The 27,495-nt window shown below is 46.3% G+C and overlaps 1 protein-coding gene across 1 annotated transcript in view; it reads right to left on the minus strand.

Moving 5' to 3' along the window:
* Positions 1–9,306: 9,306 nt before the first annotated feature.
* The window catches only part of EMSY (EMSY transcriptional repressor, BRCA2 interacting), a 65,313-nt gene continuing 47,124 nt past the window's right edge, over positions 9,307–27,495 (minus strand). Inside the window, 6 exon segments of the mRNA XM_087720982.1 lie at positions 9,307–12,425; positions 13,927–14,409; positions 17,828–18,370; positions 21,130–21,284; positions 23,549–23,608; positions 24,963–25,118. Coding sequence (XP_087577108.1) covers positions 12,234–12,425; positions 13,927–14,409; positions 17,828–18,370; positions 21,130–21,284; positions 23,549–23,608; positions 24,963–25,118 — 1,589 coding nt within the window. The 3' untranslated portion in view covers positions 9,307–12,233.

Raw genomic sequence — 27,495 nt, forward strand, 5'->3', positions numbered from 1 at the left:
ACAAGACCTTTGCACCCCTAACCCTTTAGAAAAAAGAACCCCAGGGGTGTTCAAACTTGACAGCTTTAAGACTTGTGGACTTCAACTCCCAGAATTCCTCCTCTCGCTCTTCATCTTGATGATGTGCAGACGGGCGGGGGGGGGGGAGCTAGAACCGGTTCTACACGGCACTGTAGATTTTTGGAACCTCTTCTCTAGAAGAGGTTAGAACTGGCAGGAACCCACCCCTGCATGGCTTGGTGGGCATGGCAGTGGGAGGATACTGCAAAATCCCCACTCCCTCCCCACTCTGGGGCCAGCCAGAGGTGGTATTTGCCGGTTCTCAAAATTTCCGCTACCGGTTCTCCAGAACCTGTCAGAACCTGCTGGATTTCACCCCTGACATAAGGTCTCCTGCTTGAACGGGGACGGGGGGCGGGGGGCGCGTCCAAGAAGACTTCCAAGGTCCCAGCGCTATTCTGATCCATCGACTCTTCGACACTCAATCACGTAAATTTGCACCCTGACATCGTGGCCTCATCAGTTCTTCTGCTAGACACCAGCGTGGGTGTGTTGGTTTTTTTGCACATTTGTGGTAAATCACACACTTAGTATAGTATAGTATAGTATAGTATAGTATAGTAGTTTATTTATATGCCGCCCTTTTCCCTGGGGGGACTCAGGGCGGCTTACAATTCGAAAGGAGGGGAAACAAACAAATTAACACATAAGACAGTACATCATTAAAAGCACAACATTCATACTATTCGGGTAGGGTTAAGGTCTTTGGCCCCAGGCCTGTCGGGACAGCCAGATTTTAAGGGCTGTGCGGAAGGTCTGGAGGGTGGTGAGGGTACGAATCTCCACGGGGAGATCGTTCCATAGGGTCGGAGCTGCCACCGAGAAGGCTCTCCTCCGCGTGGTTGCCAGTCGACATTGACCGGCAGACTTGCAAAAGAAAGAAAGCAATCCAGAAAACACACAGGGGAATTCCCCCCTCCCCACCCTCAATTCCATCTGGATTATATTCAGGAAGCTGACATCACCGAGGCCAGGGTGGCAAATAATTAACACCCACTATGACCCATAAGTGAGCAGCTTTCCACAGGGACCGAGCACAACGTAACGGCTGTTGCCAGTGGGGGGGGTTTTGTGGTGGTATTCTGGGACGGAGGACTAATAATGGTTTTGGCCGGCTGGCTGTGCGAAATATTGGATTTGTGGAGAGCCCTTGCCTTACAATCACTCATTCAAAGTGACAACGGCACTGAAAAATGACTTATGACCATTTTTTTTCAGACTTAGGACGGTGGCCGCATCCCCGTGGTCAGGTGATCCAAATTCAGAGGCTCGGTAAGTGGTTCCAAGTCGGTTCGAAGCCGACTCCTCGTCCCGATAAAACCCCCTTTATTTCGGTTAAAGGAAATTCCTCTCCAGCAAAGTCCCGGCCGACAGTCTTTCATAAGATTTCACAGCTAAAGACCTTTATCAGGCTTGGAGAGCTGCCAGGCCGATATCTTCTAAACGCCACGCTGTAACAGCAGCTACTTGGCAAGAAGTCAGGAACAGATCTTCACTCTGATGAATTGAACTACAGAATTACAGAGCCGAGGTGGCGCAGTGGTTAAATGCAGCACTGCAGGCTACTTCAGCTGACTGCAGTTCTGCAGTTCGGCTGTTCAAATCTCACCGGTTCAGGGTTGACTCAGCCTTCCATCCTTCCGAGGTGGGTGAAATGAGGACCCGGATTGTTGTCGGGGGCGATATGCTGACTCTGTAAACCGGTTAGAGAGGGCTGAAAGCCCTATGAAGCGGTATATAAGTCTAGCTGCTATTGCTATTGCTAACTAATTGCCTCCTGCAAACTCCACTCCCCTTTCGCTCCTATTTATTCCCCATGGGAGGGGCCATTCACCGTCCACCTGTGGCCTTTACTCCCAAGTCGGCCCTTGTTCTTTAGCTCTTCCTTTCGTCTGGCAACTCTGCACATGCGCACACTGGGAACAGGCTCCCGCTGTTCTTCTGCCTCACTGATGTCTGACTCCGAAGGCAGCTGATAACTGGCATACGGCCCTGGCCTCCTCTCTGCCTCCAACACAGAGCCCTCATCAGCCGAGGTGGCGCAGTGGTTAAATGCAGCACTGCAGGCTACTTCAGCTGACTGCAGTTCGGCTGTTCAAATCTCACCGGCTCAGGGTTGACTCAGCCTTCCATCCTTCCGAGGTGGGTAAAATGAGGACCCGGATTGTTGTTGTTGGGGGCAATATGCTGACTCTGTAAACTGCTTAGAGAGGGCTGAAAGCCCTATGAAGCGGTATATAAGTCTAACTGCTATTGCTATTGCTATCAGAGCCTTTCCCAGACTCCAGGACTGGCCCAGGTTCCTCTCCAACCTCCTCACTGTCCGAATCTGCTGCCAGCTCTCCTGGCGGGCCACAGTATAATGCTCCTCATCTAGATTGTGCAAAAGTTGTGCAAAAGCTGGTTTTGCTGCAAAGAAGAAGAAAAAAAAGGCCGAGGAGCGGATCTAATCAAGGAGAGATTCAGCCTAGAACTAAGGAGCAATTTCCTGGCAGTGAGAACAGTTAACCAGTGGAACAGCTTGCCACTAGAAGTTGCGGTTGCTACAACACTGGAAGCTTTTAAGAAGAGACTGGAGGACCGTTTGTCTGAAATGATACAGGGTTTCGTGAGCAGTGGGACAGCAGGTATCCTGAGCAGGGGGTTTCTTGAGCAGGAGGGGTTGGACTAGAAGACCTCCAAGGTCCCTTCCAACTCTGTTATTCTGAAGAATTGGGGGCGAGCGGGAACTTAGGGCTTGTATGTGTGATGCCGAGAGACATTTCCACAATGCAAAATCTGAGAAAAACAAACCTCTCTCAAAATAAACAGGCCCGGCATGGGAAAACGGGAGGGAGGACAGGAATTCAACTTACTGGCGTAATCGTTGGCCTCTGGCCTCGAGGCTCAAAGGAATATTTGATTTGGATAGGAGGACAGGAAGTTCCCTCCCCGGGCAGAGCGGCGGTGGGCCTGGTGGTCTCGTCTACAGCTAGTGCTCGCCTTATGACCACAACGGCGTTTCTGTCGCTAAGCAAGGCGGTGGCTGAGCGAATTTGGCCTAGTTTTACGACTGTTTTGCCACCGTTGTCAAGTGAATTATTGCAGAATAGAAAATAGAATACAGAATAAAACAGGAATAGAAAGAACATAATAGGGAATAAGAAATAGGGAATAGAATAGATTACAGAACAGAATATAGTTTATAGAATGTAAAATATAGAATAGAATAGAATAGGAATAGAATGGAATACATAATAGAACATGATAGGGAATACGGAATAGGGAATAGAATACATTACAGAACAGAATATAGAATAGAATATAGAATAGAAATCGGCACAGAATAGAATAGAAATCAGCACAGAATAGAATAGAAATCAGAATTATAATAGAAGTGGTCCTCGTATTAGAAAATTCGGATGCATGGCAACTGACTTGCACTTATGACGGTCGCAGTGTCCTGGGGTCATGCAATCCCCCTTTTTCCACCCCCTGACAGTCAACGGGAAAACCAGATTCACTTAGCCACTGTGTGACTCACTTAACAACTCCAGTGCTTTACTTAACAACTGTGGCAAGAAAGATGGCAAAACGGGGCACAACTCATCCGTCTCACTTAGCGACGGAAATTTGGGGCTCCATCACACTCGTAGGCCGAGGTCTACCCGTATTCCCCCACGAACTGCTCCGCAGTTTCAGCATATTTTATTTTTTTGGGGGGGGGGAAACCCACCCAACCCTACCTTTAATTTTGGTTCTTGACTTGTTTGATTTTTCAAAGCCAATTTATACATCCCAGGTTTGGGCTGGTGGCCCATAGAGGCATCATATTTCGTGGCTCGTTTGCAAAACTTTCACATCTGGGCATTTTCTTTTCCAGGGGCCCCAAAAGTTTGGAAAAATGTGACTTAAGATCCTTTCTTAGAGGAGAGAAGAAAGGAGGGAAGGAAGGAGGGAAGGAAGAAGAGAAGGAGAGAAGAAAGGAGGGAAGGAGGGAATGTAGGAGAGAAGGAAGGGGGGAAGGAAGGAGGAAAGGAAGGGGGAAAGGAAGGAGAGAAGAAAGGAGGGAAGGAAGGAAGGAAGGAGGGAAGGAAGGAGGGAAGGAAGGAGGGAAGGAAGGAGGGAATGTAGGAGAGAAGGAAGGGGGGAAGGAAGGAGGAAAGGAAGGGGGAAAGGAAGGAGAGAAGGAGAAAAGAAAGGAGGGAAGGAAGGAGGGAATGTAGGAGAGAAGGAAGGGGGGAAGGAAGGAGGAAAGGAAGGGGGAATGGAAGGAGAGAAGGAGAAAAGAAAGGAGGGAAGGAAGGAAGGAGGGAAGGAGAGAAGGAGGGAAGGGGAAGGAGGGAGGGAAGGAAGGGGAGTAGGAGAGAAGAAACAAGGGAAGGAAAGAGGGAGGGAGGGAAGAAGAAGTAGGACCGTTGTAAGATAAGATGGATCTATGGGATGTTAAAAAAGCAATCTTCAAGTGTATTGTTAACAGTAGGGAAAAATTGTTATAAATACATATTATTAATAACAGTTATGAGATCATATAATTGTGAATGTATATATGAAATTGATAAAATAAAATAAAATTTAAAAAAAATCCTTTCTTAAAAAAAAAAAGGAAAAGCACATCACTCCATCTGGGGCGTGGAGGGAAGAAAATATGCAGACTTTTTTTATTTGAGATCACGAGTCTTCACAGATATTTGAGCAAACTCCCCCCCCCCCACCGTGCTTCAATAAATTGGTATTAAATATTGAAGCTGATTTGAAGAGGGGGTGATGAGCCTCTGGTGAGAGGGGGTGTGTGGAAATCACATGCCTGATGCATGCCTGGTTTCAATTTATTTCCAGTCTAAACAATCCCCAGAAAGGAATTGATTGTTATTCTAAGTTGGCTTGGAAGAGATTTGAAAATGACAACCGTGTGTGTGTGTGTGTGTGTGTGTGTGTGTGTGTGTGTGTTGCCAACAACTGATTAAAGAGAACAGACCCAAGCAAGATTTGTGTTCTTTTTGAGGCTTCCCGAGAGCATGAAGCAAACTCCTGGTCCCGATACAAACTCCTTTTTTATTAACTTAATGTGAATTCTGCTCATTCCCATCCAGTGAAGTCTTTCGAGGGAGGATTTACAGTCACAGACCTTATCTGGCAAATAATCAGCGGAACAACTTGCCTCCAGAAGTTGCAAATGCTCCCAACACTGGAGGTTTTTTTTAGAAGAGATTATACAATGGTTTATCTCAAACGGTTTCCTGCCAGAGCAGGGGGTTGGACTAGAAGACCTCCAAGGTCCCTTGCGACTCTTGTTATTCTGCATCTAATTTATAGCAATAACAATAGCAGTTCGACTTATATACCGCTTCATAGGGATTTCAGCCCTCTCTAAGCGGTTTACAGAGTCAGCATATCGCTCCCAACAACAATCCGGGTCCTCATTTCACCCACCTCGGAAGGATGGAAGGTTGAGTCAATCTTTGAGCCGGTGAGATTAGAACCGCTGAACTGCAGAACTGCAGTCAGCTGAAGTGGCCTGCAGTGCTGCATTTAACCACTGCGCCACCTCGGCTCTCTTTAATTCTGTATAAGTGTTTCCACCCATGTAATCAAGATTCTCTTCATCGGCTTCTCCTTTGATGGATCTGGTGCTGGCTGGCCATCCTAATTTTTTTTGTTGGTATGAGACTCCAGTCCCTCTTTTAAATTATGCCTTAAAAAAACATCAATGGGGGACAGCTGGAGTTTGGCTTGTTCCTCGGAGGTTTCTCATTTTGAATGAATGGCTTGGGAGAAAAAAAAAAGACAACTATCAATCAGGATAATCAAAAACACAGCAGAAGAAGCAGCAATTTTGTGGATCCATATTGCAGCGTAAGATGGGTCTCTGATTTAAGAGCCAAAGGGACAGAATAGAATAGAATATAGAAAAGAAAATATATAAAGAATGTAGTGTAATAGAATAGAAAATAGAATAGAATAGAAAATAGAGAAAAAGTAGAGTAGAATAGAATATAGACAGAGAATAGAGTAGAATACATAACAAAATATAGAACAAATAGAAGAGAATATAGAAAATAGATAATATTATTTATTTATTTATTTATTTATTAGACTTATATACCGCTTCATAGGGCTTTCAGCCCTCTCTAAGCGGTTTACAGATTTTTAGCAAATTGAGTCAGCAAATTGCCCCCACAGTCTGGGTCCTCATTTCACCCACCTCGGAAGGATGGAAGGCTGAGTCGACCTTGAGCCGGTGAGATTTGAACCGCCGAACTGCAGATAGCAGTCAGCTGAAGTGGCCTGCAGTATTGCACCCTAACCACTGCGCCACCTCGGCTCCTCAATAGAGTAGAATAGAATAGAATATAGACAGAGAATAGAGTAGAATAAATAACAAAATATAGAACAAATAGAATAGAATATAGAAGAGAAAATAGAGAATAGTGTGGAATAGAATAGAATATAGACAAAGAAGAGTAAAATAGAATAGAATATAGACAGAGAATAGAGTAGAATAAATAACAAAATATAGAACAAATAGAATAGAATATAGAAGAGAAAATAGAGAATAGAGTGGAATAGAATAGAATATAGACAGAGAATAGAGTAGAATAAATAACAAAATATAGAACAAATAGAATAGAATATAAAAGAGAAAATAGAGAATAGAGTGGAATAGAATAGAATATAGACAGAAAGAGTAAAAAAGAATAGAATATAGACAGAGAATAGAGTAGAATAAATAACAAAATATAGAACAAATAGAATAAAATATAGAAGAGAAAATAGAGAAGAGTGGAATAGAATAGAATATAGACAGAGAAGAGTAGAATAGAATAGAATATAGACAGAGAATAGAGTAAAATAAATAACAAATAGAACAAATAGAATAGAATATAGAAGAGAGTAGAATATAGACAGAGAATAGAGTAGAATAAATAACAAAATATAGAACAAATAGAATAGAATATAGAAGAGAAAATAGAGAATAGAGTGGAATAGAATACAAAATAGAGAATAGAGTAGAAAATAGATAGAGAATACAGTATAGTAGAATAGAAAATAAATAATAGAATAGAATATGGAATGGAATGGAAAAGAATAGAATAGAAAGGAATAACAGAGTTGGAAGGGACCGTGGAGGTCTTCTAGTCCAATCCCGTTTAGGCAGGAAACCTGATGGAGAGTCTGGAGGCTAAATCGTATGATGAAAAGCTAAAGTAAGTTTAGCCTGATGGAGAGAAGATTGAGGGGAGACATAACAGCACATTTCCAATATTTGAGGGGCTGCCCCAAAAAAGAGGGAGTCAAGCTATTCTCCAAAGCTCCTGAGGGCAGAACAAGAAGCAATGGATGGAAACTCATCAAGGAGAGACGCAACCTAGAATTAAGGAGAAACTTCCTAACAGTGAGAACAATTAATCAGTGGAACAGAAGTTGCCGCCAGAAGTTGTGGGTGCTCCAACACTGGAGTCCTTTTAGAAGAGATTGGTCTGAAATGCTGTAGGGTCTCCTGATTGATCAGGATGGAGGGGGAGCGATGGCTCAGCAGTTAAAAGATGCTGAGCTTGTCAGTTCGAAAGTTGACAGTCAAGGTTCGAGTCCCGAGCACTCATTGATGGGGTGAGCTCCCGTCCCTTGCTCCGGCTCCTGCCCACTTTGCAGTTCAAAAGCATGCAAAAGTGAATAGATAAATAGGTACCATTTCGGTGGGAAGGTCACAGCGTTCCATGCGTCTTTTGGCACACAGATCACGGACAATGTCTCCGGCCGACGCTTGGCTCTCTCGGCCAAGAAAAGGAGATAAACATCGTGCCCTAAAGTCGGACAAAACCGGACAAGGGAATCTTTTCCTTTTTTTGAGCAGGGGGTTGGACTGGAAGACCTCCAAGCTCCCTTTTCACCCTATATTTATTCGTTCTTTGTTTTTTTCTGGACAGCTGACCCACCGTGACCGATCATCTGGCTGAAAACTGTCCTACATTTCAGAGGTGGGAGGGGGGGGAACGCCTTTTGGACACCATCTGAATGCTACAGATGTGCGAGAGTTTTCTTCCCAGCTTCTTTAGCTTAACCATGACGTTAAGCAAACTACTAATCTGTGCTTGTGCCAGAGTTTGTGCTTCGCCTTAAAACCAAATCAGCTTCCAGATAGAACACATGTTTGCTGAATCCAGCCAGCTGTTGGGAACCCGGTTCTTGCATTTTATAAATACGTTTGTTTTACAGTCGACAGCTGCTGTCCGTGACCTGACAATCTCCTCGCCCCCGTCTATATTCTGGGTCTCCAACCTTGGCAGCTTTAAGACTGCTGGGCTGCAACTCCCAGAATTCCTCCGCCAGTTGTGCCACTTGGCAGCTTTAAGAGAGGCGGACTTCAACTCCCAGAATTCCTCAACCAGCCATGCCACTTGGCCACTTTTAAGACTGGTGGACTTCAACTCCCAGAATTCCTCAGCCAGCCATGCCACTTGGCCACTTTAAGACTGGTGGACTTCAACTCCCAGAATTCCTCTGCCAGTTTGCCATTTGCTCCAGCTTTATGACTGGTGGACTGCAACTCCCAGTTCCTCCGCCAGCATGCACTGGCGGAGGAACTCTGGGAGTTGAAGTCTACCAGTCTTAAAGTTGCCAAGGTTGGAAAGCCCCTTTTCTATGCCTCGAAGAATGTCAGCTTTTGTAAGAGTGGATGATGGGCAGTCCTTGAGTTACAACAGTTCATTGAATGACCGTTTGAACTTATAACGGCGCCGAAAGAAAGGTGAGACTAGTATAGATCTATTTCAAGCTATTTAGCTCTCATCAGCTAGCCATACCCTTACTGGGATTTGAACCTGTGCTGTATTGCATCTTAGGCAGATGTCTTAACCATTAAGCCCAGTAAGGGTATGGCTAGCTGATGAGAACTAAATAGCTTGAAATAGATCTATACTAGTCTCTATTTATTTATCAGCACAAATACAACAAATGTAACAAGGGCAACAGTAAAAATATTGGGTTTCTGTCGTGATGGACTCTTGTGACGAGCCGATAGACAGATAATGGAAGCACTTAGCTTCCTCCCATAATTGGGGCATACCAGGGGTTGTGACACTATATATATATATATATAATATACTATAATATATATATATAAATGTTTTATATCAGAATTCGTATATGAGAGACGGCATCAAAGCCCATCCGAGGGCGCCCTCTGCAGGGAGAAGCAAGACACGACACTTCAAACAGAGTTTTTTTTTTGTTTCTTTTAGGTTTCAAACTTCAGCCAGTGGCGAATTCTGTCTACTGGTGGGTTTAATTATACAAAACACTAAAATCACAATATAAAAATATCGACACAAAATCGTATTAGAGCTTTCGAGGAGCACCTACTTAAAGTAAGCACTTCAGCACCGAAAACAAACGTAAAACCCAAACGGAACGGGAGAGGAAAATAAAATCGGAACAAGAACCGAACCGAGAAACGAAAACAGCAGTTCCGTTATGTACAAGATATTTCCAAAAAATCGTAAAATGCTTATTTATAATGAAATCTATACAAAAGCGATAAAAACTTCCTATGTACAGTTATTGTGTGTGGATACACATACATTCTCTCTCTCTCTCTCTCTCTCTCTCTCTCTCACACACACACACACACACACACACACACACAAACACACACACACAAACACACCCCTGTATAAAAGCGGTGTCTACATTATTAAGATTTTTTTTTGCCCCCCTTGTTTTCCTTTTAATCTGGACTTTTGAGTCACGGCAAACCCCACCCCACCACTTTGTATTAACTGTGCAAACTAAAACTATTCGTTCGGAGAAGGATCCCTTTAAATATACAGTCCAAACAAAATTATTAAAAAGGCCAAAAATGTACATTTTTTAAAGTCTCCCGCATAATCGTATGAAAAATTGTGTGGTTGTTTTTCTCCTTCTTTCTTTCTTTCTTTCTTTCTTTCTTTCTTTCTTTCTTTCTTTCTTTCTTTCTTTCTTTCTTTCTTTTTCTTAAAAAAACCCACCTTTAATGAAGGATTAGACGAGTCTAAATATTTATTCGGCTCGCACCCGAATTCTAGTCTCGGACGTCCGATGTCCTCCGTATTAGACCAATTCTCGTTTCACAGCTTAAATAGGAAAAGATACTGAACAGGCCCTGGCTCTGTTTCACAGACCAGGAGTGGAAAATTGAAAATATTCTAGATAAATAAAAAAGCAGGCTGAATTTGTGAAAAATTTCGTCTGTGGTTCATAAAAAGAAAAGACAAAAAAACAACCTGTGAAAATTAAGGGAAGAGAAGCATCGTCAGAGGGTGGCATCCAAAATTTGAGATTTTTGTGGAACGTGTATTTTGTTTTAAAGGCTAACATTTTGAAATTGACTTCGGTTTTGTTTTAAAGGATATTTTGAAATTGACTTTCGTTTTGTTTTAAAGGATATTTTAAAATTAACTTTCGTTTCGTTTTAAAAGCTAATATTTTGAATTAGACTTCCGTTTTGTTTTAAAGGATATTTTGAAATTGACTTCCGTTTCGTTTCAAAGGATAATATTTTGAAACTGACTTCCGTTTCGTTGTAAAAGCTAATATTTTGAATTAGACTTTTGTTTTGTTTTAAAGGATATTTTGAAATTAACTTTCATTTTGTTTTAAAGGATAATATTTTGAAATTGACTTCCGTTTTGTTTCAAAGGATATTTTGAAATTGACTTCCGTTTCGTTTCAAAGGATAATATTTTGAAATTGACTTCCGTTTCGTTTTAAAAGCTAATATTTTGAATTAGACTTTCGTTTTGTCTTAAAGGATATTTTGAAATTGACTTCCATTTTGTTTCAAAGGATATTTTGAAATTGACTTCCGTTTCGTTTTAAAAGCTAATATTTTGAATTAGACTTTCGTTTTGTTTTAAAGGATATTTTGAAATTGACTTCCGTTTCGTTTCAAAGGATAATATTTTGAATTAGACTTTCGTTTTGTTTCAAAGGATATTTTGAAATTGACTTGTTTTGTTTTAAAGGATATTTTGAAATTGACTTGTTTTGTTTTAAAGGATATTTTGAAATTGACTTCCGTTTCGTTTCAAAGGATAATATTTTGAAATTGACTTCCGTTTCGTTTTAAAAGCTAATATTTTGAATTAGACTTTCGTTTTGTTTTAAAGGATATTTTGAAATTAACTTTCGTTTCGTTTCAAAGCATAATATTTTGAAATTGACTTTTGTTTTGTTTCAAAGCATAATATTTTGAAATTGACTTTCGTTTTGTTTTAAAGGATATTTTGAAATTAACTTTCGTTTTGTTTTAAAGGATAATATTTTGAAATTGACTTCCGTTTTGTTTTAAAAGATATTTTGAAATTGACTTCCGTTTTGTTTCAAAGGATACTTTGAAATTGACTTCCGTTTCATTTCAAAGGATAATATTTTGAAATTGACTTCCGTTTCGTTTTAAAAGCTAATATTTTGAATTAGACTTTCGTTTTGTTTCAAAGGATATTTTGAAATTGACTTCCGTTTCGTTTCGAAGGATAATATTTTGAAATTGATTTCCATTTTGTTTTAAAAGCTGATACTTCAAAATTTACTTGGAAACAAAAAAGGCGAGAAGCAGCGTCTTTCTCTGCTTCTCCCTCCCTGCGTAAAACAGCATGTCTGAACGTTTCCTATGATCAATTTTAAGAGAAACAAGCTATACCTTTAAAAACAAAATCACTCTTTTTGATGAAAACGCGTTCACCGGCAAACTCTGGTTCGTGGCTTCGGGAGAGAATAGAGAAGGTTAGTTTGGTGGCTGTTGCCGTTTCCTTTTTTCTTTAAAAATAAAAAACCACCACAATATTCCAATAGAAAATCCAGGATATCGTAGCAAACGAAACTTCAATATACCATCATGGGAAAAATAATAATAATAATAATATAATAAAAAAATCACTGCGTGTCCTTTTTGCTTTCTTGCCTTCAATGAAAATACATTCTACTGTCGCCGGGTTGCCACAGGGCGGACGTGGGGGGCCTCGCTCGCCCAAACCGTTTTGCAACCCTGGTCTCCCCAATACTGTTGCCGTGAACGAGGCTGGACGTCAGCCTGCTCGAAGACCTCGGACATACAAAGTGCTTCTTACGACTGAGATAAGAGCTTTCCGGAAAACCAACAGCCAGGCGGGCCTTCGGCGGTTGCCTTAAAGTGCATCGCAACTTCCCGAATCGCGCTAGGTCTGTCCCGAACTCTGCGTCGGGCTGGGCTCCGTCCCGTCTTCGTTGCTGCTGTCCATGTCCTGCTCCATGACGGTGTCTTCCTCGTCAAGGCGTTGACTGGTGAAGTTGTTCATCTCCAGAAGACCGCTGGGCTCGACCACCACGTTGGAGGTGGAATGGCAGGCCACCGAATACTGCGGGATTGTCTGGGGAAAGGGAGACGAAAATACATTAGGAAAATACGTTGGGCAGGGGTGTCAAACACAATGTGAAGTTTCCAAAGGATGACCTAATTAATTTACCAGCCTCGAGACAAAGTTCAAAAGAAATCCAGTCCTTTATTAGGAGCAACATTATGGCATGTTCTTCTGCGGAGCCGAAACTGATTTCCGGTTAATGGTGTCTGAACTGTACCCCTGTGTCTCCCCTCCCCTCAGTCTGTGTCATAAATCATATCCACCAACCAGGTTCTGCAGCAGGCTGTGAACTTTGCGCCTCACGTGCCTGCTATAGAAATCTGAGATCCAACTCTGGTCGAAGGTATGCATGGAATTCTTCCTCCCATGACAACTTGATAATAGTCATGGAGACGCTTTACAGGTTGACCCACAAGGCCTGCGGGCTGAATCTGGCCAGCAATGTAGTCGGATTCAGCCTGCGGTGCTGTCCAGCGAAATGTAAGGGGCCAGGCCACGTCGCTTCGGTCCGGTCTACCCAGTGTGAACAGGCAACATGCTGTTATGGCCTGCCAGCGGCCAGCAAAGCTGGCAGCAGATTCAGACAGTGAGGAGGTTGGGGAGGAAGATGGGCCAGTCCTGGATTCTGGGGAAGGCTCGGATGAGGGCTCTGTGTCGGAGGCAGAGAGGGGGCCAGAGCCGTATGCCAGTTATCAGCTGCCTTCTGAGTTGGACATCAGTAAGGCAGAAGAACAGCTGGAGCCTGTTCCCAGTGTATGCATGCGCAGAGCTGCCAGACGAAGGGAACAGCTAAGGAAAATGAGAGCCATTTTCTGCCCATTCCGGGCATCAGGGATCAGAATGGACAGAAAATGGGGCACACGAAGGCTGAAAACGGGGCGATCTTAGGCGGCAATAGACAATGGCAATCCCTGCAGCCCGAAACAGCTGATGGTCGGGAGGCCAATCCAACCGACTATCAGCTGCTTGTGCTAATCGAGCTGAGCTGAAGTTGAAACCGGCTGTTTGCTGCAAGGAGGCAAATTGCTGGGAGGCAGAGGCAGATTTTCTTCCCCTTAATCAGGCTAAATTGAAACTGAAACAGGCAGTTTGCTGTTCGCTGCAAGGAGGCAAATTGCTGGGAGGCAGAGGCAGATTTTCTTCCCCTTAATCAGGCTAAATTGAAACTGAAACAGGCAGTTTGCTGTTTGCTGCAAGGAGGCAAATTGCTGGGAGGCAGAGGCAGATTCTCTTCCCCTTAATCAGGCTAAACTGAAACTGAAACAGGCAGTTTGCTGTTTGCTGCAAGGAGGCAAATTGCTGGCAGGCAGAAGCCAAAGGGTGGGTGCCGGCAGGTGGGTGGGACTACATTTGGTGTATAAGACGCACCCAAATTTTCACCCTTTTAGGGAGGGGGGGGGAGTGCGTCTTATACTCCGAAAAATATGGTGAATAAACAAAATAGAATAGAATACAATGAAATAAAAAGAACAGCATCGAATCAGCGGAAAGGGCCTCATCCCCGCCTTACCTGGATGAGGATTTCGGCCGCCAGTTCCTCAGCTTTGGGGGCAGCGACATTCTGGATACGGATGAATTGGCTGGCGGTGGGGGGAGCCGGGGGGTTCAGCTTCCTCTCCTGGAGAGGCAGCCCCATGCCAGGAGGGCTCGAATTCGAGTCCAAGGTTTTCACCTGCTGCAAGACGGAAGCCGTTCCCATTGGGGGCACCCCTCCCAGGGCCGCCTTCAGCACGGAGGTGGGGGTCGACTCCGCTTCGCCCGGAGGGTGGGCAGGGGGGCAGGCCTTGCGCGCCGGATCGCCTCCGGCGCTGGGCTCGATCTGGGCCTCCATCATGGACATCTTCAAAATGTCCGCCACCGCCGTCTTGGCGGCCAACTGGCCAGGAAACAGGGTGGGGAGGGGAGGGGTCACCTTGGAGACCGTGGGGGGCTGATGACCTTCGAAGGTGATCTTTGTAACAGACGATCCTTGGGTGATGATGGGCTGGTGGACCTGAAAATCGAAGGGAGAGGACACACGGTTACAGGCAGGGTCAATGCACCTCATAGGTAGTCCTCGACATATGATCGCCATGCTTGAGGCTTTCTTTTGCAATCTGGAGGCTGTGAGTTCAATCCTAGGTAGAAGCAAATATTTCTCTCTCTGGGCACAATGAGAATATATCCGCTGAACAAAACTCCGGATTGGCAACAGGAAGGGCATCTGGCCAGTCAACACTCAGCTCCAATCAGTTGCCCCGACTCCACCTTGCAAGGGATTACGGGGTCATTAAAAGGCGATGATGATGGGAATGCCACAGTCATTAAGTAAATGCGGAGGTTGTCAGTGCGAACCAATGGAGTGTCTGGTGTGTGTACAGACGTTTTGCGCGCAGTGTGATTATATACTCATTATACCAGGGGTCGGCAACCTTAAACACTCAAAGAGCCACAAAAGTCCTAACTGAAAGACCCCCATTCAATTCTGAAGCGTTCCCCCACCACAGAGTCTCCTCCTAGTGTGGCATCCTTTTTCCTCTGTTGACCGGAAGTCTGGTTCCCCCACCATAGAGTCTCCTCCTAGTGCGGCATCCTTTTTCTCCTCTGCTGACCGTAAGTCTGGTTCCCCCACCATAGAGTCTCCTCCTAGTGCAGCTTCCTTTTTCCTCTACCTCCTAACAGAAAGCCTTATCAACTGTGGAGCCTACTGGCGACAGGGAGCCACAGCAGAGGGATGAAAGAGCCATATGCGGCTCCGGAGCTGCAGGTTGCTGACCCTCTGCATTATACTCATATTTTCTCTTCTATCTTTTTAGGTTGGACCTGGAATTAAGGAGAAACTTCCCAAGAGCCTAACGGTGGTTGGAATGAGGCCTTGCAGGCAAACCCTGCCCACTGCCAGCAGTTCGATTGTGACCGACTCAAGTTCGACTCAGCCTTCCGTCCTTCCGAGCTCTGTAAAACGAGGACCCAGATTGTTGGGGGGCAAGAGCCTGACTCTGTAAACTGCTTAGAGAGGGATGAAAAGCACTGTATAGAAGTCTAAGTGCTACTGACATTATCTGTCAGGTGGATTAATTGGACAATTATTCTGCTTGGACAATTCCTGTGACTTCACCTTACGAGTCCTGAAGCTCCGACCACCAGATTTGGTGACAAACCTCGGTGGACACCCCTAGGCTTCGGGAGGGGATTTGGGGCTGTTTGTTTTTGGAACCTACTCAGGCAAAAACCTTGATTTCCAAGACTGTTTTTGGTTCGGCTGTAAGTTTGTTTCGCGTTTGGTGATCTACAGTCAATTACTGCACTTAGCTTGCTGCTGGGGGTTGTATTGTATTGTATTGTATTTTATTGTTTGTATGCCGCCCTTCTCCGGGAGGACTCAGGGCGGCGAACAATTCAAGGGGGAAAAAGGGGAACATAAAAAGACAAAATACAAATAATAAAAGTAGACAACAGTCGCACAACCATACATGTCGAGAGGGAACTCATCACCCCCAGGCCTGCCGGCAAAGCCAGGTTTTGACGGCTTTTCGGAAGGCCTGGAGAGAGGTGAGGGTCCGAATCCCTGCGGGGAGTTCATTCCAGAGGGCCGGAGCTGCCACAGAGAAGGCCCTCCCCCGGGTAATAGCCAGGTGGCATTGGCTGGTAGAGGGCACCCGGAGGAGGCCAACCCTGTGAGATCTAATGGGTCTTTGGGAGGTAATTGGCAGCAGGCGGTCTCTCAAGTACCCAGGTCCAATACCATAGCTGAAAACAACCCGAAATAGAACTGTGGGGGGGAACAGACTCAATAACGCTTTCTACACCAACCCTGACATGGGAGTAAGCGTGGGCAGCACACTTCCAAATAAGCCCAGGTGGGATTCGAGCAACAGGAGTTGTGGTCGGACGGCGGCCTGTGAAGCTGGCAGCAGATTCGGACAGCGAGGAGGTTGGAGAGGAACATGGGCCAGTTCTGGAGTCTGGGGAAGGTGGATGAAGGCTCTGCTAGTCGTAACTTATAAAGCCCTTCATGGTATTGGACCTGGGTACTTGAGAGACTGCCTGCTGCCAATTACCTCCCAAAGACCCGTTAGATCACACAGGGTCGGCCTCCTCCGGGTTCCGTCTACCAGCCAATGCCATCTGGCTACTACCCGGGGGAGGGCCTTCTCTGTGGCAGCTCCGGCCCTTTGGAATGAACTCCCCGCGGAGATCCGGACCCTCACCTCTCTCCAGGCCTTCCGGAAAGCCGTCAAAACCTGGCTGTGCTGGCAGGCCTGGGGTTGATGAGTTCCCCTCCCCTCTCGACTGGTATGGCTGTGTGATTTTCGTGTATTTTAATTATGTGTACTGTGTTTATGTCCCCTTTCCCCCCTGAGTTGTTCGCCGCCCTGAGTCCCTCCTGGAGAAGGGCGGCATACAAATAAACTAAATACAATACAATACAATACAGAGAGGGGGCCAGGGCCATCTGGGCATTATTTGCTGCCTCTGGGGTCTGACATCAGTGAGGCAGAAGAACAGCGGGAGCCTGTTCCCAGTGTGCGGATGTGCAGAGCTGCCGGAAGGCAAGAAGAGTTAAGACAAAAGGGGTGGCTCGGGAGTAAGGCTTGGAAGTGATTGGCCCCTCCCATAAGACACAAAAGAGGAGCGCATGGGACGGGATCCTTTGCAGGAAGCAATTAGTTTGTCTGGTCGGTTCAAGCTTTGAAAAGTTCTGTTTGGCTCTGTGTTAAGTTTGGCCTTGCTCTGCATTTGGCAATGAGGTCTCTGGCAGTGTTCCCAGGGAGATAAGGTTGGTGTTTAACAACATTCCCCTGAATGACCGTGGCAACTCGAGCAGACATCTGTCGGACTCTTCACAGGCTGTTTGCGAAGCCTTGCGGACTGGGAATGACCATTATAAAGCCCTTCATGGTATTGGATCTGGGTACTTGAGAGACCGCCTGCTGCCAATTACCTCCCACAGACCCATTAGATCTCACAGGGTTGGACTCCTCCGGGTGCCGTCTACCAGCCAATGCCACCTGGCTATTACCCGGGGGAGGGCCTTCTCTCCGGCCCTCTGGAATGAACTCCCCGCAGGGATTCGGACCCTCACCTCTCTCCAGGCCTTCCGAAAAGCCGTCAAAACCTGGCTTTGCCGGCAGGCCTGGGAGTGATGAGTTCCCTCCCCTCTTGACATGTATGGTTGTGCGACTGTTGTTTACTTTTATTATTTGTATTTTGTCTTTTATGTTCCCCCTTTTTTCCCCCTTGAATTGTTCGCCGCCCTGAGTCCTCCCGGAGAAGGGCGGCATACAAATAATAAAATACATACATACATACATACATAATTCACAGCCGTATAAATAAAAGAGGGTTTAGGGGATGAAGATTGTGATTTATGCTTTCTCCAGCCCTGGGGTGGACCCACATCCCCTCCCCCATCGTCTCGTGGGTCTCACCTGGCTTGTGGGCGCCTTCTCGGGAGCGGCAGGGAGCTGCAGCTGGCTCTGGGGCTGGACGTAGATCTTCTGCGCCGTGGGGGCCTGCTGAAGCTTGGGCAGCTGCTGGGTGGTCTTCACCGCCAGCACCTGAACCACAGTCTGTTGGGGTTGGGCGACCAAGGTGGGCAGCTGCCTCTCACGGGTGACGGAAGGGGCACCGGCCTGCTGCGAGTCCAGTTTGGCGGCGCCCGGATCCTGCTGGAGGGGAGCGAGTTTCTGGTGTCGGATGGAGAGCTGGGGCAGCTGGGGTAGCTTGGCGGCCAGGTGCTCCGCCTGGAGGTGGATGGTCTGCTTCTGCTTGGCTTGGAAGCACTGCAAGGTCTTGACTTGGAGCTGAGTTTGCTCCAGTTGGGCCTGGGTCAGCTTCTGCTGCTTTTGCACCTGGGTCAAAGCCGACCGGTAGAAGAGCCCGGTTTGAGGGTCCAAGGTGTCTTCTACTTCCCCTTCCTCGGTGCCCAGCTGCTCGCTGTGTTTGGTGAAAGCCGTGTGGCTGCTCAAGGCCTGGAAGGCAGGAGAGAGAAGACGCCAATCAAAAGTAGGGAAGAAAGAAGGGAAAGGAGAGAGGAAAGAAGGAAAGAGAGAAGGGAGGGAGGGAGAAAAGAAAGTGGTGCCAAAACAGACGAGGGATGGTAAACAAAACAACCCAAATGGAGTGTTGCCACCCTGTAAATGGAATGACAAATGTATAAGAACGACGAATGTAAAAAAAGAAAAACTACCGTATTTTTCGGAGTATAAGACGCACCTTTTCCCCTCAAAGAAGAGGCTGAAAATCTGAGTGCGTCTTGTACACTGAATACAACATTTTTCGCCTCTTGAAGCCCTGCCCCTTTTGCAAAAATGGCTGTGCATAGCCTTTAGGAGGCTTCCAGAGTGCTCCTGGGGGCCGGGGAGGGCAAAAATGAGTGAGAAACGGGCCAATTTTTGCTCCCCCCCCCCGAGCACTCTACAAGCCTCCTAAAAGTTATGCATCTCCTTTTTTTTGGACAAAAAACAAGCCATTCTTTGCTCATTTTTGGCCCCCCAGGTCCCAGGAGCACTCTACAAGCCTCCTAAAGGCTATTCATGCCCTTTTTTTTTGGAAAAAAAGGGCCAGTTTTCGCAATAAACAGGTCGTTTTTGGGAGGTTTGCAGAGTGCAAAAACCTTTTTTTAAAAAAAAAATTTGCCTCTTCAAAATCTTGGTGTGTCTTATACTCTGGTGCGTCTTATACTCCAAAAAACATGGAAAAACCTATAATTGTATATAGAGAACAAAAAAAAATTTAAAAAACTTTTCAAAAGAAAAAAGAGTAGGGTTTGAACCCGTGACTCATCAAAACCGCGGTCGACAAAAGCGCGCTTGGCGAAAGCGCGTATGTGACGTCATCACAGCGCGACGAAAAAAATTAAAAATTGAAATAAAAATAAAATTAAAGCAAGCCGATTCACATAAAGGTAAGGGTTAGGTTTAGGGTTAGGGTTAGGTTAAGGGTACGGGTTAGGTTTAGGGTTATGTTAAGTACATTTAGCGTTAGGTTAAGGGTTAGCGTTAGGTTTAGCGTTAGGTTAAGGGTTAGGTTTAGGGTTAGGTTTAGGGTTAGGTTTGGGGGGGTTAGGGTAAGGTTTTCGCTTTAATTTTACATTTACCGATCACAGCGCGATGTTTTCGTCGCACTGTGATGATGTCATATACGCGCTTTCGGCAAGCGCGCTTTTGTCTACCGCGGTTTTGTGGTGGAACCGTTTGAACCATCCTGGGGCCCTCAGGATCTGCTTAATTACCATCCGGGTCATTTTTAGCCAGCATGCCCCACAACCTCACTGGTGGGGCTAACAAATGGATGTCGTCAAAGGTTTGGTGTGGAATCCCTTGGCCCAACGGGGTCCCCAACCTTTCGGACGTCAGGGACCACTAAATTCATAATTTTAAATCCCGCGGACTACTAATATGATCTGACCTAATGACCGGCTTGGTGGGGTGAACTGTATTGTTTCTCTGTGTCACATAATATATTGGGGGGATGTCTATAATTTTTGTATTTATTTATTTAGTGGTGAGGCCCTTTGAGAGCTGGATGCAACGGCATTTCATCTTAATGTATGTCGATTAGCGTGTATTCAAAGTGACAATAAAGTTAGTAAAGTCGTTGCTTTACATACAGGGAGCTTGCTTGTAGAGGTTAGAGGTGGTCTGCTGGGAGTTTGGAAGAACCTCTAGCTAAGATTCTGTGCAGTTCCGAGAACCCCCAAATTCCCACTCCTGGCTGGCCCCACCCACCCCTCCCATACCCGCAGTCCCCACGTGGCCCATTTTGGATGCCGGTAAGGCGCGGGTGGAGGCTCGGGGAAGGTGAAAAATGGGCCTACTGGAAGTACAGGGAGGCCGGAAACGGGCCACCAGAGCCTGGGGCGGCCATTTTCATCCTCCCAGAGCTCGAGAAAAGCCTCCGGACCCTGGGGAGGCCGTTTTCACCATCCCGGAGGCTTGAATAAAGCCTCTAGAGCATGGGGAGGCTGTTTTCACCCTCCCGGAGGCTCGAGAAAAGCCTCCAGAGCCTGGGAAGGCCGTTTTTACCATCCCGGAGGCTCAAAAAAGCCTCCAGAGCATGGGGAGGCTGTTTTCACCCTCCCGGAGGCTCGAGAAAAACCTCCGGAGCCTGGGGAGGCTGTTTTCACCCTCCCGGAGGCTCGAGAAAACCCTCCGGAGCCTGGGGAGGCCGTTTTCACACTCCCGGAGCCTTGACAAAAGCCTCCGGAGCCTGGGGCGGCCATTTTTCACCCTCCCGGAGCTCGAGAAAAGCCTCCGGAGCCTGGGGAGGCCGTTTTCACCCTCCTGGAGGCTCAAAAAAGCCTCCAGAGAATGGGGAGACTGTTTTCACCGTCCCGGAGGCTCAAGAAAAACCTCCGGAGCCTGGGGAGGCTGTTTTCATCCTCCCAGAGGCTCGAGAAAAGTCTCCAGAGCCTGGGGAGGGCAAAAACGCCCCTGCTGCTGTGGTGCAGGAGGCCGACTAAGCCACACCCACCACGCAACTGGCCAGAGAACCCCTTGCTAAAATTTTTGAAGCCCACTCCTGATTAAACCTTTGGTCCCTTCTAGACCTGGTGATGTGACCTAGTTCGGTAATGAAAAGAGCAAAACCCTCCTCCTTCTAGCACTGATGGTATCACCTAGTTTGGTAATGAAATGTCTACAATGGAAGAAGCAATCCCACAGGGTAATGCCCCAGACGCTTGTTCAATGCTGGCAAGTCCGTCACCCATCAACGGAACACCGCCCACCTGCTGCATGATGTGCGTGATGGCGCCAGCGGAAGAGGTGGGGATGGATTTCACCACGACCGAGGTTTGCGTCGCTGTCTGGGATTGGGCCACGTGTTGAAGCAAGGTCCGGTGGGGCTCGGAGGATGGCTGGTGGGACTGTGACCGGTGACTCACTGGAAGAAGAAGAAGGAGAAGAGGATGAAGGGCAGGTCAGAGGTCACGCATTTAAGGAACACCCTCAAGCAGTGTTTCTCAACCTTGACAGCTTTTAAGATGGGTGGACTTCAACTCCCAGAATTCCCCAGACAGGGTGGGGAGAAACAGCATTCTGTGAGATGATCTCCACCCATTTTAAAGTCGCAAAGTTCAGAACTCTCCCTTTTTCTTCATAATATCTTCTAGTAATGATTTATTAACATTAAACATCATTATTCTCATCATACACATACTAAGTTTTCATTTATATTTCTATCTAAATGTATTATCTACTTATCTTTTTAGCTTTCTTCATTTCCAAATTCCTTTTTTTCTCTCTCCAACCATTGGTAAAATACTTCCCAAATCATAAAATATTCAGTTTGCTCTTTCTGCTTCACTGTGAATGTTAATCTGTTCATTTCTGCACATTCTAATATTTTCCTTATCACCTTCTCATCCATAGGAATCTCTACACTTTTCCAATGTTGTGCAAATATAATTCTAGCTGCGGTTAATACATGAATGATGAAATATACATTCTCTTTATTATATAAGTTTCAGCTGAAACTCCTAGCAGAAGAAAGATGTGGCAAAAGAGGAACGACGTTGCACAGAGATGTTTGTATCCAGACGATGCATTGCTTAAGGAAAAGATTTAATGTTTATTTTTGTAACTTAAAAAATAACAAAACTTTTAAAAAATCAAAAATAAAGTGGCCAAGTTCAGAAACATTACTATGTAGACACCGGCCTGGTTGAATGGATTTAAGCCAAATGCAGCACAGATGAAAAGAGGAAGAGGCCCGCAACAGATATTCAAGAGAGGCAATAATAAAGGAATGGAAGGGGGTGCGATGGGATGGGACAGAAAACCATCGAAAGTGCCTCTGATTGCATTTGCCGACAGGGTTAGCTTTGTTACAGAAGTAAGACGATATAAAATACTGTAAGAGAGCAGCTTTGATGTCGTGATTAAGTGACATTAACCCGGCTCTCTTATAGTCCTGGGCCAAGTGATTGCAACTTTCTAGTCTCCTCTATCCTAAAGTTCTCCCAAGTGACAGTAGGAACTGTTAGGAGTAACAGAACATTCTGAGGTCCTTCAGACAATGCATGAGAGAGTCTGCCTCCCAGAATGGCCAATATCAGCATTTTTCCTAACCCAACTCAATCCAACCCAAATCAACTCAATCCAAGCCCACTTAACTCAACCCAATTCAAGCCAACCCAAACTAATTCAACCTAACCCAAGGTAAGCCAATTTACCTCAACCAAACCAAGCCAATTCAAGCCAACCCAACTTAACTCAACCCAACCCAACCTAATTCAACTCAACCCAACTCAATCCCAGCCAATTCAAGCCAAGCCAATGCAATTCAACCAACCCAACCCAACTCAACTTAATTCAATCCAACTCAACCCAATTTAAGCCAAGCTAAGCCAAGTTAACTCAACTAACCCAACCCAACTCAACCCAACCTAATTCAATCCAATCCAGTAAGATCCCACAGGGTGGGCATCCTTCAGATGCCGTCAGCCAGACAATGTCGGCTGGCGGCTCCCCGGAGGAGAAATCCGGACCTTACCCACTCTCATGGCCTTCAGAAAAGCTGTTAAAACCTGGCTATTCCGACAGGCCTGGGGCTGTTGATCTCATTGTTGAGGTCCAGTCCCAATCAAAACGAATGGATGTTTGTTGATTTTAACCTGTTTCATTTCATTTTTTACTATTTCTTTTTTCCCCCCTCGTTGTAAGCCGCCCGGAGTCCTCCGGGATTGGGCGGCCTATGAATCGTATAAATAAAATAAATAAATAATAAATAAAATCCAACAACTTAACTCAACCCAACCCAACTTTACTCAACCCAACCCAATCTAACTCAATCCAACTCAACTCAACCCAACCCAACCAACCCAACCTAATTCAACCCAACCCAACTCAATCCCAGCCAATTCAAGCCAAGTCAATGCAATTCAACCAACCCAACCCAATTTAATTCAATCCAATTCAACCCAAGATAAGCCAAGTTAACTCAACTAACCCAACCCAACTCAACCCAACCTAATTCAATCCAATCCAACAACTTAACTCAACCCAACCCAACTTCACTCAACCCAACCCAATCTAAGTCATTCCAACTCAACTCAACCCAACCCAACCAACCCAACCTAATCCAACCCAACCCAACCCATCCTTTCTTAATCCCTCGTGTGTACCATAAAAAATAAAATATCTAACCAATGTGGTTCTGAAGATACTCCTCTGCATGCGAAGGAACACAGTGAAGCCTTCCAGAGTCTGCAGATTGACAAAAGGATTAGAATTATGAGAGGAAGCAAGGGGTGCGGCTCACCAGCAGCTGTTTCCAAACTAGGTGCCCTTCTGTGTTGGAGAGCGTTGCAACCCGAATCAGGGACACTCGCTCTCTCTTTTTCTTTCTGCCTCCCTTTCTCCTCCTCTCCCTTTCTCTCTTTCTCCCTCACTCTCTCTTTCTCTCTCTGCATCCTTTTCTCTCTCTCTCTCTTTGCCTCCCTTTCTCTCCCTCTCTTTCTCCCTCACTTTCTTTCCCCCCTGCCTCCCTTTCTCTTTCATTCTCATTCTCTCTCTCTGCCTCCTTTTATCTCCCTCCCTTTCTCTTTCCTTCTTTTTGTTTCTCCCTCACTTACTCTCTCCCTCACTCTTTCTCTCTCTGCCCCCTTCTCTCCCTTTCTTTCTCCCTCACTCTTTCTCTCTCTGCCACCCTTTTTCTCCCTCTTTCTCACTCACTCTCTTTCCCCCTCTGCCTCCCTTTGTTTCTCACTCATTCTCTCTCCTTCCCTCCCTTTATCTCCCTCTCCCTTTCTTTCTCTCTTTCTTTCTCCCTCACCCACTCTCTCCCCCACTCTTTCTCTCTGCCTCCCTTTCTCTTCCTCTCTTCCTCCCTCACTCTTTCTCTCTCTGCCACCCTTTCTCTCCCTCTTTCTCACTCACTCTTTCTTTCCCCCTCTGCCTCTCTTTCTTTCTCCCTCATTCTCTCTCTCTCCCTCCCTTTATCTCCCTCTCCCTTTCTCTTTCTTTCTTTCTCCCTCACCCACTCTCTCCCTCACTCTTTCTCTCCCTCTGCCTCCCTTTCTCTGCCTCTCTTTCTCCCTTACTTTCCCCCCTCTTTCCCCTTCCGCTCCCTCTTTATCCATCCATCCATCGAATAAAAAAAAATCTCCAACTGTTATACTCCCACCGTTTGCTAAGAAACATATGAAAAAACAGAGTTTTTTGTCAAAAAGGGCATGCATAGCCTTTAGGGGGTTTATAGAGCGCTCCTGGGGGCTGGGGGGCAAAATTGAGCAAAAAATGGCCTGTTTTTCACTCATTTCTGCCCTCCCCAGCCCCCAGGAGCACTCTGGAAGCCTCCTAAAGGCTATGCATGGCCATTTTTGCAAAGGGGGCGGGGTTTTGGGAGGCCAAAAATGGTGTATTCAGCATATAAGACGCACCCAGATTTTCAGTCTCTTTTTTGAGGGGAAAAAGGTGCGTCTTATACTCCAAAAAATACAGTAGATCCAGGTGAGTGGATCTCCTTCTTTCCTCCACGCATGCAGGCAGACCACTCGGAAACCCCCCCCCTCCCCCGGGCGGGAGTCTTCTCGCGTGCCCGTCTCCCTCAGGGACTCACCCGTGGTGATGTATTCTGCCAGAAGCTCAGATTCCACCACGGCAATCGAGGGACTTTCGGGAGAATGCTGCTTTTCCTGGGCCATCTGGATCGGGACGGCCATTTGGCTGAGGTCAATGGTGGCCTGCCGAGGCTTAGTTTCCAATTTCTCTTTGACTGTGGTGGCAAAAACGAAGGGGTGTGTGTGAAGTAACAGGCTGGGGGTGGGGTGGGGGTTGTTTTGTTTTGAAAAAAGTTTTTATTTCTATTTCTTGTATATACAGCCACAAATATACATTCTCATAGGAACGATTAGCATTTGTGTGTTACCTTTTAACATGTATAACAGTTCATTTCTTCCCCTCAATGTATAAAAATGTAATCGGGATTGCTTTCCTGCCATCTCATCCATCCATCTTGTTTTACAACAACTCTACTTCTCCTTTCCTCTCCTTTTCTCCTACCCTCCCTTCTTCTCTACTTTCTTCTTTCCTCCTCTCCTTTCTCTTTACTTCTTCCCCTTCCTCTCCCTGGGATGGGGGGTGTTGATGGTCTACAGCCGTTGTCCCCAAGGTGTGCTCCATCAAGACAAGATGGCGGCCGCCACGCATCCAAAACATGGGCGGTATGCGTATTGTATTGTTGTGATTTGCCATTTCGGTTTTTTTTTTGGGGGGGGGGGGAGGAAATGACACAACACGCCCTAAGGACGACACTCCTGTCTTATTTTGTTTAAAGGACTCGTCAAACCAAAAGGCTGGAAGAAGCCCTCCAACCCAGGTGTATGAGAGTAACCCCCCGTGTTATTCTCATTTACAGGACACGCTTTTCTGCTGAGAGGGGGGGTTGCTGCCTGTCAGCCATCTTTTCCGTTGGGCCTTCAGGCCTGCCATATTTTCTGCTGTGGGAAAATGGGAGGGGGATTATATGGAGTATGGGAGAGATATCGTCTAAATAAAATTCCGGTGAGGTTTCCGAAAGATGCCCTCATTAATTCATGAGCCTCGAGCCAAGTTTCAAAAGAAATCCAGTCATTTATTAGGGACACCATTTCGGCAATACCCCGTTGCAGTCAGATCCGACCTTATTTTAATTATGGCTGAGTTTTGCCTCTGTTTCTTCCCTCTCCTCAGTCTGTGTCACAAATCACATTCTCCAACGAGGTGCACGCCTCACAAGCCTGCTGTAGTAATCGGAGAGCAAACTCTAAGCTGAAGGTATGTGTGGAATGCGCCTCCCCCCTTTCCTCACTTTATGAGTTGACAATTCCTTTCTCAAAGAGTCAAGGACACCTGCACTTGGAGTGGCGTGACTGGGAGGCATCTCCGGTTGGGACGGTGCCTGATTGAGCCATGTGACGGACATGTGGGTGCTGGGCAGGGACTTGGAGCCGCAGAGTCTTCTTTTGTTGGGGTAGAGGTGGGTTGCTCCCGGTTTGGCCTGGATTGGGCGAACTGGTAGTAGCAGCGGTGGAGGCTCCGCCCGCCCGCCCGGACACTTCTGTGCATGCGCAGAACCCAAATCAGTTGCCAAAAAAATTGGCAACTCAGCCTGTGTTGGGGGTGCTACATGGAACCCTAACATCCAACTGGACAGTTCAGTTCAGAAAATCCATCGGACGATTCCCTGATAGGTTTGCGGCACTGGGAATATAAGACTAGCGCTGTTGAAGCTCCTCTGAATTCAGTCTTGGGTTTCTAGTGGCCAACTCAATGCTTCTAGGTTACTCAAAAGTGGAGAGTTGGAGAAATCTCCTCGTCCTGCCATTAGTTGTTCTGACCTGGGCTTCCCCAGCAGCACGAAGCCGAGTCCTCGTCCCGATCAACCCCTTTTATTTAATTGACAGTGAATTCCTCTCCAGTAAAGTCTTTCCTCTCCCAAAGGCTTTCAAGATAGTTCACACTTAATGACCTTTATCAGGTTTGGAGAGTGGCCAGGCCAGTAACTTTTAGACGCTGCAAGAATGCAAGGAATGAACTAATTGTCTCCTGCAAACTCCACTCCCCTGTCGCTCCTCTTTTATTTCCTCTGGGAGGGGCCATTCACCATCCACCTGTGGCCTTCCTCCCCAGTCGGCCCCTGTTCTTTAGCTGTTCCCTTCGTCTGGCAACTCTGCGCTTGCGCACACTGGGAACAGGCTCCAGCTGTTCATCTGCCTCACTGATGTCTGACTCCGAAGGCAGCTGATAACTGATATACAGCCCTGGCTTCCTCTCTGCCTCCGACACAGAGCCCTCATCGGAGCCTTCCCCAGACTCCAGGACTGGCCCATCTTCCTCCCAACCTCCTCACTGTCCGAGTCTGCCGCCAGCTCCACTGGCCATATCATTAGTTTCCATGCAACTGGTTAACTTGAAGGCATCTGCCCAACCTTCTAGAGTGAAACACTGAAGCTCACTGGCTCGCCTGCAATCCTAACAAGAAAATAATGGCAAGTGCCAAGGTAGCACAGTGGTTAAATGCAGCACTGCAGGCTACTGCTAGATCAGCAGTTCAGCGGTTCAAATCTCACCGGCTCAGGGTTGACTCAGCCTTCCATCCTTCCGAGGTGGGT

The sequence above is a fragment of the Thamnophis sirtalis genome, unplaced genomic scaffold (assembly GCF_051295495.1).
Source record: "Thamnophis sirtalis isolate CommonGarterSnake01/CBP01778 unplaced genomic scaffold, rThaSir2_p1.2 scaffold_8, whole genome shotgun sequence".
Taxonomy (NCBI): Eukaryota; Metazoa; Chordata; class Lepidosauria; order Squamata; family Natricidae; genus Thamnophis; species Thamnophis sirtalis.